At 38.8% G+C, this 13,456-nt stretch overlaps 1 protein-coding gene across 1 annotated transcript; it reads left to right on the top strand.

Moving 5' to 3' along the window:
* Window positions 1-2,923: 2,923 nt before the first annotated feature.
* On the top strand, window positions 2,924-4,825 carry LOC18443606 (disease resistance protein At4g27190). Its single transcript, XM_020673147.2, is given in 2 exon segments — window positions 2,924-4,117; window positions 4,119-4,825. Coding segments are annotated over 2 exon segments (1,551 nt in total). The 5' UTR covers window positions 2,924-3,007; the 3' UTR covers window positions 4,560-4,825.
* The last annotated feature ends 8,631 nt before the right edge of the window (window positions 4,826-13,456 follow it).

Here is a 13,456-nt window from a genome sequence, read left to right as displayed (position 1 = left end):
AATAATATTTCTACTGGGCTGCCCAGGTTCTGGGTGCCCGCCTAGGCGCTGAGCGGCTTGGACCCCCCGACCGCCTAGCAGCTGCCTAACGCTTGTTGAAACACTGTTGTTATTATTATTTGCTATGTAAGCAGGGGTTTTGGATTCATTTTTTCAATAATGGTGGGCTTGACTGTAATTGATGTTAATGGTTGCATAGGATGCTGCCGTCAATAGTCAATTAGATGCTTTGAATGCATAAATGAAGAAATCAAATTGGTTTTGGGGAAATTATGAAAGCATATATATACTTGGGTAATGAATAATGTGAAATTCATTTTTTAGATAATTGAGGGCTTGATTATAATTTGATGTTAATCGCTGAATAGGTTGCTGAAATAAATAGTCAATTAGATGCTTTAAATGCATAAATGAAGAAATCATATTGTTTTTGGGGAAATGAAAATATATGTGTATAGTTGAGTAATGAATAATGTGTAATTCGTTTTTTAGAACTTCCTAATCTTCCAGCACGTCATCAAACACAAGTACTTAGAACTTCTTTAACACTCTAGCAGGTTATCAAACAGAGAGACCCAGAGCTGCTTACAGTAACTTCATTCTTCCCAGCAAAGAAGAACTACCAATTTCCAAGGAACATTTACCTTCCAGTTATCAAATCGGCCCTTAAAGTTCAAGTAAGGACCAAAAAGCTAGTGTTATGCGACTTGCCGCGGCCAATGTGCTCGGCCTTCGGCTTAGATGACTGGGCCAAGTTATACACACCCCTTTAGCATGAAAAAAAAAAAAAAAAACAAAGTGAAAAAAATAATAATGAGAAAGGTATTTTAAAGTTAATAGAAACCATTAGAGGTCTAAAGAAGATGAAAAACTATAAAAATATTGACTATTGGTAAATTTGGTTTATGCAATGAATATTTAAGAAAATTTAAGAAAAGAAAAATATGAAAGATTCTAAATCCTACTAAAAATTATCAAAATCATCTAAAAAATCATTTATAAGAAATATATTGGTATTTTTATTTTTCAAGATTTTTAATACGTATGTAGATTTTTAGAGGGTTGTTGTCCTAGATGAGTTGAGCACCCAACTTCCTTAGAACGCGCCACGCTATTAGGTCGAACACGAGTTACTCAGCCGAGTCCACAAGTCGCATGACATTCGGAAAAACCATCGAAGTTTTGTATCTATTGATAAAAAGAGCAACAATTCATCACGACGTGAGTGGCTAAATTAATTCAAAACAGAAAGTGTGTGAGGATCAATAAATGAGGATAAGGACTTACTTGGTTTCCTGCTCTACCGTTTTACCCAATAGCATGACTTCTTCCTGACCAAGTATTAGGGCGGGTAATGGGCTGGTCCTAGGCCAGGCCAGCCTTGGTTGCTATAGGGCGGGGCAAGGCCACGCTTGACCCATATTGGGCCGATGAGGCACTGGTCTTAGTATTGGGCCCGGCCTATTAGATCTAAAGAAAAAAAAGAGAAAAAAAAAAAAAAAAGTTTGGGTTGGGCTGGCCCAGTTGTCGCCCCAACCCTGGTCCGGCTTTCAAGCCACATTTTCTGGCCTACGTTCCAATTTACCAAGACTAAGCCGCCCGACCCACTGCCAGTCGCATGACCAACTTCTCTTTTTATCCATAATCTCTTTCATTATTATTTTTACCTGCATATCTTTCCCATAATCTGCCTGTTCTTTTCACCCAAAATCTCTCTCTCTTCCAATATTATTTTTACCTGCGTATCTTCCCCATAAATGCGTGTTCTTTTCACCCAAAATCTGTCTCTCTTCCATAATTTTCTTAACCTAATACATAACTTTTCTAGCCAGCTAGAAAGACGAATAGTCCAAGTTAACACACTGTATTCCACAGTTACCTTCAATAATTCATATGAATGATTCAAGAAAAGGACAGTAATAGACCCAAGCCTCTTCACATGACTGTCATGGTTGTTTACAAGAGAAAAACAGGGAGAAATTGAAAAACAAGAAAAATAAATGAAGAAGCATAAAAAGATGCAATCCACGTATGCTTTTTCAGTTGTTTTTATGTTTTAAAATTCAAAAAGATGCTTCAAAGTTTTCATTGTTAAGCATTCAGAGGTGGTCCCGGATTCTCAGACCACTTCTTTGGTGCTCTTCCTGTCAGTTCGAGGTTGGCATCCTCGGATCACATTAGTTCATTTGTTTGCTAAGAAATAAAGGGGTTTAAAATGGCAACTATGGATTGCCTTATAGATTGGGACCCGCCCCTTACACAGGGGTATTACCTTGATATCGAAAAAATTTAAAAAAAAAAAAAAAAAAAAAGTTTCGATGGTGGTGTAATTGGACCGAAAGGTATTTTTAAAAAATTAAAAATAAAGTTATTTTCACCCAAAATTAGCCAATTTCGTATTTGTCCCTTTTTCTTTTTGTGTAATTCACCCAAGAGAAAAATACATAAAGGAATTGTGGTTCCCTTTTAGTGGTGTGGCTTGAGGGAATGCTAAGTACGTGAAACAGTGGCCTCATTTGTCTTTCAAGACGCTGAAATTGTGGTGTTGGCTTTCGCTTTCTCTCACCTGAAATACCTTCGCCCTTTGTTCGGAAGCCACACCGACACCCTCTCAAACAGTGGTGCTCTCTCTCTCTCTCTCTCTCTCTCAACCTGAGAAAAAGCTGAGGTAATAGTTCTCTCTCTAGAGGCGCCTTCCTCTTTCGCTCTTCTTTTGGAGTTAATCTCTCTAGAGGACACCACATATAGACCTCTCTCCTGCTCTTCTTTCTCTACTCTCTTTCTAGCTCTCCTTCAAAGATAACCAAAACAGACCTTCTAAAATCTCAATATCTCTTTCTCTCTCTCTCCCTCTCCCTCTCTACTTTGTAAAATCTCTATCACTATCTCAATGGATTGCATAAGTCCAGTTGTAGATGTTGTCACCAAATACTTATGTGATCCCTTTTTTCGACAAATCGGCTATCTCGTAAATGTGAAAGAGAATGTGAAGAAATTAGCAAAAGAAATGGGAACTGGCAAAAAAGGCGATGTTCAGAGGAGCTTAGATACTGCTCGTCGTGAAGGAAAAAGCTCTACACATGCAGTAGAAGTGTGGTTGAGACAAGTCCAGGAAATTGAAGCGAATGCAGTTGCTATACAAGCGGAGTATGAAAAAGGAAAGACATGCCTAAGAGGGCTGGGTCCAAATTGCTGGTGGTACTATAGACTCGGCAAGAGAGCAGCCAAGCTCATGGTAGAGGTGGAGGACAAGTATAAAGAGAACTTTGATGGGGTGGCGACGACACCTCCTCCAGAGGTGGTAGAAGAGTTGGAAACCACACCAATTGATGACCAACAGACTGCAACAGACATGATACAAAAGGTTCTTGACTGTATAAATGATGAAGAGACCCGGATTATTGGTGTGTATGGTATGGGGGGCATTGGCAAGACGACCCTCATGAAAAATGTTAATAATCGACTCGGTTCTAGTTCCTGCTTCGACACTGTGATATGGGTTACTGTGTCAAATAATCCAGATGTGGCTAGCATGCAGAAGAAGATTGGAGATCGATTGGGCCTTGATATATCCAAGGCAGCTGATATTGGGAGTGAACCGTTGAAAGTTCTAAGAAATAAAAGGTTTCTACTAATTTTGGATGATGTGTGGAAGACATTTGAACTGAAAACATTAGGAATTCCTCGCCCAACTGTTGGGAACAAGAGCAAGGTTATCCTAACGACCCGATATGCTCATGTGTGTAGCGATATGGAGGCTGACAGAAGCATTGAAGTAAAGAAATTACCAGAGGCAGAAGCCCGGAGTCTGTTCCGAAAGAAAGCAGGTCCACTTGTTGCCTCTGAATCAATAGAATCCCTCGCCGAAACCATTCTTAAAAGGTGTTATGGTTTACCGCTCTCTATCGTCACTGTGGCACGGGCTATGGCCAACAAAAAGGAAGTGGCAGAGTGGGAGGACGCCATAGCTGAAATGAACCTGTCTGCAGCAAATTTACGCGGTATGGTTGAAGATGTGTTTATCCCACTGAAGTTTAGTTATGATAAATTAGATAATGATCTCAAAACATTGTTTTTGTATTGCTCACTATTCCCGGACGACTTATTAATAGGCAGGCGAAGAATACCACCTACTAAATTTCTGTGTAGGGGAAGGCCTACTAGATAGGCAAGGTACTCGAGATACACCAGCTACTCTCCATGCCGCTCGTAACAAGGCCTGTACTTTGGCTCGAAGCCTTAAAGCAGCAGGCATGTTAGAAGATGGTGACGATGGCAAAACCTGGAAATTGCATGACGTGTTGCGAGATTTGGCATTGTGGATCACTTCAACAAAGTCAGTGGAGGGCCCTATGTTCATAGTAAAGGCGCCTGAAGCTGCAGAATGGCAAGAAGCTGAGAGGATCTCACTGAGGGATAAGAATGTTGAAGAACTCCCTGCGCTGTCCGAGTGCACAAAACTTCGCACCCAACTGCTCTGTTGTAATAAATCGCTGAAAGCCATCCCTCAACTTCGTTTCTTTGAATGCATGCATTCTCTTCGCGAACTCGATCTCTGAGACTGGGATTAAATCCCATCCTCATTCCCTATCAAACTTAGTGAACCTCCCCGTTCTTTGTTTGGCACATTGTGAGGAACTTGAAGAAGAGCTTCCACCAGAAATTGGAGAACTTGGAAAACTCCAAGTTTTGAATCTTCGAGGGTGCTTTAGATTGAAGGAGCTACCTATGAAATTTGGGGAAAGGCGCTGCGTCTTGTTGATCTGCCAAGCTTTGAAAGGATATGGGTAGGCCGGCCTCCTCATGTAAGCTTCGGGGGCCTAAAGTGAATAGATGTATCGAAATGTAGAAGATTGGCAGTTCTCTTCACCAGTGTAATGGTGCAAAGCCTTAAAAATCTCACTAGTATGGATATTTCACATTGTGAGGGAATGAAGGCATTGATAGAAGATGAGGAGGTGGGCGAGAATGTGTTGCCCAACTTAACATTATTACAACTACACTTTCTACCAAATCTGGTTAGTCTATGTGGTGATCATGACCTGAAGTTGCAATCGTTGGAGAGGCTGACCGTCTTTGGATGTCCAAGATTGGCAGTTCTCTTCACCTGTGGAATGGTGCAACACCTTAAAAATCTCACCAGTATGTACATTTCAGAAGGCATTGATAGAAGATGAGGAGGTGGGCGAGAATGTATTGCCCAACTTAACATCATTAGAACTAGAGTTTTTACCAAATCTGGTCAGTCTATGTGGTGATCATGACCTGAATTTGCAATCGTTGGAGAGGTTAACCGTCTTTGGATGTCCAAGATTGGCAGTTCTCTTCACCTGTGGAATGGTGCAACACCTTAAAAATCTCACTAGCATGCATATTTCAGAAGGCATTGATAGAAGATGAGGAGGTGGGCGAGAATGTATTGCCCAACTTAACATCATTAGAACTAGAGTTTGAACCAAATCTGGTCAGTCTATGTGGTGATCATGACCTGAATTTGCAATCGTTGGAGAGGCTGACCGTCTTTGGATGTCCAAGATTGGCAGTTCTCTTCACCTGTGGAATGGTGCAACACCTTAAAAATCTCACTAGCATGCATATTTCAGAAGGCATTGATAGAAGATGAGGAGGTGGGCGAGAATGTATTGCCCAACTTAACATCATTAGAACTAGAGTTTTTACCAAATCTGGTCAGTCTATGTGGTGATCATGACCTGAATTTGCAATTGTTGGAGAGGCTGACCGTCTTTGGATGTCCAAGATTGGCAGTTCTCTTCACCTGTGGAATGGTGCAACACCTTAAAAATCTCACTAGCATGCATATTTCAGAAGGCATTGATAGAAGATGAGGAGGTGGGCGAGAATGTATTGCCCAACTTAACATCATTAGAACTAGAGTTTTTACCAGATCTGGTCAGTCTATGTGGTGATCATGACCTGAATTTGCAATCGTTGGAGAGGCTGACCGTCTTTGGATGTCCAAGATTGGCAGTTCTCTTCACCTGTGGAATGGTGCAACACCTTAAAAATCTCACTAGTATGCATATTTCAGAAGGCATTGATAGAAGATGAGGAGGTGGGCGAGAATGTATTGCCCAACTTAACATCATTAGAACTAGAGTTTTTACCAAATCTGGTCAGTCTATGTGGTGATCATGACCTGAATTTGCAATCGTTGGAGAGGCTGACCGTCTTTGGATGTCCAAGATTGGCAGTTCTCTTCACCTGTGGAATGGTGCAACACCTTAAAAATCTCACTAGTATGCATATTTCAGAAGGCATTGATAGAAGATGAGGAGGTGGGCGAGAATGTATTGCCCAACTTGACATCATTAGAACTAGAGTTTTTACCAAATCTGGTCAGTCTATGTGGTGATCATGACCCGAATTTGCAATCGTTGGAGAGGCTGACCGTCTTTGGATGTCCAAGATTGGCAGTTCTCTTCACCTATGGAATGGTGAAACACCTTAAAAATCTCACTAGTATGCATATTTCAGAAGGCATTGATAGAAGATGAGGAGGTGGGCTAGAATGTATTGCCCAACTTAACATCATTAGAACTAGAGTTTTTACCAAACCTGGTCAGTCTATGTGGTGATCATGACCTGAATTTGCAATCGTTGGAGAGGCTGACCGTCTTTGGATGTCCAAGATTGGCAGTTCTCTTCACCTGTGGAATGGTGCAACTCCTTAAAAATCTCACTAGTATGCATATTTCAGAAGGCATTGATAGAAGATGAGGAGGTGGGCGAGAATGTATTGCCCAACTTAACATCATTAGAACTAGAGTTTTTACCAAATCTGGTCAGTCTATGTGGTGATCATGATCTGAGTTTGCAATCGTTGGAAAGGCTGACCGTCTTTGGATGTCCAAGATTGGCAGTTCTCTTCACCTGTGGAATGGTGCAACACCTTAAAAATCTCACTAGTATGCATATTTCAGATTGTGTGGGAATGAACGCATTGATAGAAGATGAGGAGGTGGGCGAGAATGTATTGCCCAACTTAACATCATTAGAACTAGAGATTTTACCAAATCTGGTCAGTCTATGTGGTGATCATGACCTGAATTTGCAATCGTTGAAGAGGCTGACCGTTTTTAAATGTCAAAGATTGGCAGTTCTCTTCACCAGTGGAATGGTGCAACACCTTAAAATTCTCACTGATATGTATATTAAGCATTGTGAGGGATTGAAGACATTGATAAAAGATGAGGAGGTGGGTGAGAATGTATTGCCCAACTTAACATCATTACTACTACGCTTTCTACCAAATCTGGTCAGTCTATGTTGTGATCATGACCTGAATTTGCAGTCGTTGGAGAAGCTAGAGGTCTATACTTTTCTGACATTAAATCTTCGCCTTGGGAGTGCAGACCGATTGTGGGAAGTTAAAGGAGATCGGGAATGGTGGGAACAACAAAAAATCTGGTCCCGTGTCTAACCGCACTTCAAGAAGTGATGGGACGGGGAACAACAAAACTTCAAGCTTAAGAATGTTTGGTAGCTCCATCGCCGACACAATGTTTGCTTCCTCACTCGATGCTTGTATGTGTGGTTCCTCTTGAGCTTATATGTGTGTTTGTGTATGAAATTTTTATTATTATTATTATTATTATTATTTTCTGTGCAGTTTGTATAGTGTCGAGGCTCCAAACAATCAAAATGTGTGTACCTTCAAAGAGTGTCGAGAAATATGGTTTCAATACTGGAAATCTTTGTGATAGTTTTAAAATCTATTTTCATCTCTAATAATAAAAGTTCAAGCTTAAGAATTAGTTTAGTTCGAGCAGATATATGAAAACTTGAAAATCTTGAAAATTGACTGTCTGAAAATGTTTTACAAGATTCACTATATTCAAAATTTGAAATCCATTTTCTCATGTTCATGCATCGCGGTGTCAAGTTGATCAAATTGGGGATATTTGGACATCAAAACAACCTCTTCTAGAGAAATTTTTGAGATGCGCTCTAATTTAATTGTTTAGAGTCTCGTACTTAAATAAACTTTTTCCTTTTTTTTCACCAATTAATACATGTCTTGGCTGAGACTCTCTCTATCTCTCTCACTCCTGTTTTTAAGAAGTGAATAATCACATGGCTTGGTGGTTTTCTTTTTTGCGCAACGTTCTCAACCATCTAGGGATTATGAATCATATGTCCATATTTAAATTTTCATAGCCGGGATTATAAATCTGATGTCCATAAAGGCATAAACAAATCTTATGTCCAAATTTAAATGTTTATAGCAGGGATTATAATTCTTATGTCCATAAAGGCGTAAACGATTGAAATACGGTCCATAAACTGTGATTCCCTTCGCTATTATAATATGGTGATTTTGCAGATGCATGGAGCTTTGAGGAACTCACCAAGTTCGATGAGCATGGCGAGCTTGAAGGATTGCATTGTTCCCAATCTCATGGACTTTTACTCCCACGAATGTGTATATAAGGTGGCAAAGTCTTGTTCATACTCCATTGTCAATTGCTTCTTTTCTTAAACAGAGCTTGAGTTTAGTAATGAAAAAAAATAAAAAATAGCATTAGTTTACAAAATTTCTGCTAAAGCAGTTCTGGCGGTTAAAAAAGTTTCAAGACTTGAGCTTGTTTTGCTACGAAAACTCGACAAATTATGCATATGTAAGATTTCTAATCTGACTCCTTTCATGGAATAAGATTTCTAATCTGATTCCTTTCATGGAATGCCTTGCCTCCCCCCATCCTCTCTCTCTCTCTCTCCAATTCCTGATTTTTCACTTAACAAACATGGTGGTAGAGTGCTAGGGTGTTGTATTCAAACTTTTGGCTACACAATTGTGCTTTAGAGAGGGGTTTGTGCCACACTCTCACTGATAGAACAGCCATTTCTTTGTTTAAAAGTAGTAGTATTTCAGAGCTTTCCTGTTCCTTTTCTTGATGAAATGCTTATTGTTCTTGGTTGTAACTGTACAAGGATTGTGTTGATAAGGATCCGATAGTTCGTCCCGAAATGAAGCAGGTTTTCTCTCTCTCAAATCCTATTGTCTTCTGTTGAGTGGGAAGCAACTCTTGCTAGGAACAATCAAGTCTTCGGTTGGCTTGTGCAAGGGAGATGATGATCAAGCTCATCAGTCTTTTATAACTTTTCAGTTTGCAGTGTTCGTTCTCTCTCAAAAAATTAGGTTTTCCTCCTGACAAGCTTAAATTCTTGGGTCCTCTCTCTCCCTACTCTTTCTACATTATATTTGAATTATATTTGAAGTATTGGGAGAGTATTGGGGTTTTTTTTTTTTTTTCTTTCTGAAATCTCTTGTATTTTATTATTATTTCAACTGTATTTTATTAATATTTCAAACTTTCGGGGCGTCTACTACTTTTATATTATTGGTGACCCGGATCGGGTACCTCAAAAACCGATCCGGATAGGCGAATCGGCGATCCGAATCGGGAATCGGTGAATCGGACATAATAAAGCTTCAAAAAAATCCGATTAAATTATTAAAATTCATTATAAATATTGTTTTTTAAGAATTCAATAAGAAATGAGGGTACTCCATTAAGAATTTTCATGTTTTTGCATGAATATGCGAATATTGATATGTTCTTTCCCTGCATGAACTACTATTCAGCATTTAATTTACATCACACAAAAGGATAAACATAGAATTATCATGGAATAAGTATATCAACATACATGGACTATAATAAAGCATACAATTAGTAACATACGATCTAAAAAAAAACTGACAGACGACGTTGTTGTTCTTCTTGGTCACGCTGGTGCCATTGATTGAATTCGTTTGACAATTCATTGATTCGATCTAAATACGAATCATCGATATTAGCAGGCATCTGACTATACCCAAATCCCTGAGTGTTAGTGTTTTGTTGTGTTCCCAATCTAAAATTCCCGAAGCTTGTCCATCCTTCATGCTCACCTACACTGTCGTGCTCATCCCTACACTGTTGCTGTTGGGACTCGATATGTGAATAATATGGCTGGGATAGGGTGGCCTCAGAATCATCGTCTCTCTCATTTTCTCTTAGACCCTCTTCCCACTCTCCCTCATTAGGTGCAATATCACCGAGATCTTCGACGAATTGTGGATACGTTGGCTGGCTGCTTCCTCTTTCATGCTGCTCATCACCTTTTTCAAGATCTTCCTCACCGATAGCCTCAAGGAACGCTCTCTTGTGCAACACTAGCTCCTCCTCTTCTACTACCCATTGGTCTGCTGTGTCTGTGACAAATATTGTATCTAAGTCTATCGGCCCATAGTCTTCAAGCTTCCTTCTTTTTTGTCGCTCTCGGAGGTTTAAATTATAATGAACGCACACTAGTTTATGAAGCTTTTCAGAAGCAAGTCGATTCCTCCTAGTAGTGTGCAACCATTGGAACGTACTCCAGTTGCGCTCACAGCCAGTAGCAGAACATATCTGGGAGAGCACCTTGATTGCTATCCGCTTTAGGTGAGGTGCATCAGTACCATATATCTCCTACCATTCAGCTGGATTAAAATGCAAAAAGCATTGTAAGGGTAAGAACAATTCATTAGATTAAATATATGAATGAACAAAATATTAGCGAGGAGATAACCTGGATCCATCATAGTTCGATAATTCCTGGCAAGTCTAGTTCCAAAGGATCCTATAGCATCCCTATACATAGCAAGCTAAAACAAATATATTACGCTTTAGTGTATTATTCCTCACAAATATAACAACTCAATGAAGTTCTTACCCAAACATTAAGTAATACCTCTTGTATTGCTGCTACTTGATTTCGATGGCTTCTCTCCAACCTTGTAATAATGTATCTGACCCCTTCCATAATCTTGTAGGGATGTTCAGGCATCAAATAAAAAAATTTTGGGTTGAAGTAGTAACCTACAAAATATATAGATAGAAAAATGTCTTTTACAATTTCATAAAAAAATGGTTAAAATGAAACATTGTAATGATATAAATATATATTTACCAGCATAATGAATTGGACGTCCAAATTTGGTGTTCCACATCCTTTCTATAATCTCGATCACTTTGCTAACAAAACTACACTTCTCCCCAATAGCTGATTTCGCCCTCTCAATACCTTCATAAGGGATACCCATGGTAGCTTTCTTGTCAGCATCCACCATTCTTAACACCGTGACCAAAGGGGCAGTGGCCTCTATAACACTGGAACATCGAGACCAGAACCGCCTATTTGAGACTATGTTGTCCACTTTTATACCGGTACTATACTTCGAGAGGCGGTCATTTAACCACTCTTCACAGGTAAACAATCTCTTTAATGCACCTTCATATTCTCGAATGGAGTCTACAGCTAAGTAATCGGTCGCAAAGCGGGTTATGGCAAGCCTGATTATCTCTTTTTTCTTAGAGTGTTCTCTAAACAGAAATAAAATTTTAGAGTGATTGTATATAAATCTCGACACCAACCTTGCTTCCTCTAGAGTCTCCTTCACAATTTTGATCTCACCGATCTCCTCTAACATAAGATCGATGTTGTGTGCAGCACACGGGGTCCATACTAGATGCTTCCTCTTATCCATCAACTTGCTGCCTGCAGAAACACATGCATGCGCATTGTCCGTAATAAACTGGACTACATGCTTATCTCCCACCTCCTCCGCTATCTGATCATATAGTCGTACGTAGAAGTTTGCATCATTCTTCGTCCCTGATACTTCTTTGTTAGACAAAAAAGCTGTACCTTTTGGAGAATAGGCCAAGAAGTTTAAAAACTCGTTTTTGCTAACTTTATTCAACCAACCATCTCTCATGAGAGTAATGCCTATCCTTGGCCAACTCTGTTTATATTCGTCAATCCACTTTGTAACTTCCTCCACCTCTTCATCTAATATTGGCCCACTGAGCTCATATGCCGTCGGGGGTTTTACCCCGGGCCCAACTCTCTAGATTGCACTGACCATAAATAAAAAATATAGGCTATTGGCTGCATCAAAGGGAATCCCTTTATCGTAGAACCATTTACCAACATATCTCCTCAATATGTTTCTTGTACCTTTAACCATGCCTTTTAGGGTCATCTGTTGTGACTTAGGCTTTGAGAGAAATGGGTCTTTACGACCATGACTTGCAATACTGGCACTTCTAGGTAACCTAGAAACAATTTCTTCAACATCTGATTCTCCTTGATACATATTGCCACCAACCCCTCCATACATATTTGAGCTGGACCTGCCATACGTGCTCGAGCTGGGCCCGCCATGCATGTCTGAGCTAGGCCCACCATGCATGTCTAGGCTAGATCCACCGGGCATTCTAAACCCGCGTTCCCTCTGATATTGTTCATGTAAACTCAATCTTGTGGCCATGTCCTGGTCATTATTATATTACTCTTCTAGGTCATTATTATATTGCTCTTCTATATCATTCCTGCTTGATGGCGTATATAAACTAGCTATATCCTCATTCATCCTATATTTGGCAATTTTTTTACCTTTGTTAGCATTAAGAATTGCCACCATCTGTTTTTTTACATTACTAGGGACACTAGTGCATGCAGAAACATCTCCCTTAACCCCTGCCAAGTGTTGCTTGAACCTATGTACCCCACTACTTATCACTCTTTGACAGTAATTACAAATAATTTTATCTTTGTTGTTGGGATCAAGTCTGACCCAATGTTGCCATGCAGGGTCTTCTGCAGATCTTGACATGATTCAACTGTTTTAAGATGTAAAAAGTTAAAAATTAACCTGACAGTTCAACAAGAAAAATAATCAATATGTGTAGTGATAATATGTTGGGGTAGTTCATGTAGTCATATTTGTTGTTATTTGTTATTGCAAAATAACTCTATTGATAATAATATTTTCGTACATATCAATTACAAACATTCAAGATAATATAATACAAAATGCAAGCTCCAAACATGGCTACAACTCAATTATCAAGAACATACATTTTTTGCATTAAAAAATTAATAATACAAACAATTCTTGACGGAGCCACCTAACATCAGTCATTCCAACTAAAAAATGCATTAGCAACAGATTAAAAAATACAGTTTTGCATTAAAAATATAATAACATGAATTTTTTTGCATAAATAGTCTATCAACATACAATTTTTTCAACAAAAACTTCAACAAAAAAATTTTTAAATATGGTTTAATACCTCATGAAAATTAAAACCTTGTCACGATTTTCACATCTTTTCGAAAAATCATCATTTTTCAAAAAATTCGATCATGGAAAAAAAAAAAAAAAAAATGTACAGCAAAATCAAACAATAAAAATTAAAAATTGGGTTTAATACATCATGATAATCAAAACCTTATCACGATTTTCATATCTTTTCGGAAAATCATCATTTTTCAAAAAAATTCGATCATAGATAAGAAAAAAAGTACAGCAAATTTTCAAAAAATTTGATCATGGATTACAAAAAAAAATTCGATCATGGATTAAAAAAAAATAATAATAAATTTTCAAAAAAATTCGATCACT

The sequence above is a fragment of the Amborella trichopoda genome, chromosome 5 (assembly GCF_054954075.1).
Source record: "Amborella trichopoda isolate Santa Cruz 75 chromosome 5, AtrichopodaSantaCruz75HAP2 v2.0, whole genome shotgun sequence".
Lineage (NCBI taxonomy): Eukaryota > Viridiplantae > Streptophyta > Magnoliopsida > Amborellales > Amborellaceae > Amborella > Amborella trichopoda.
This window is presented reverse-complemented; position numbering and strand designations above follow the sequence as displayed.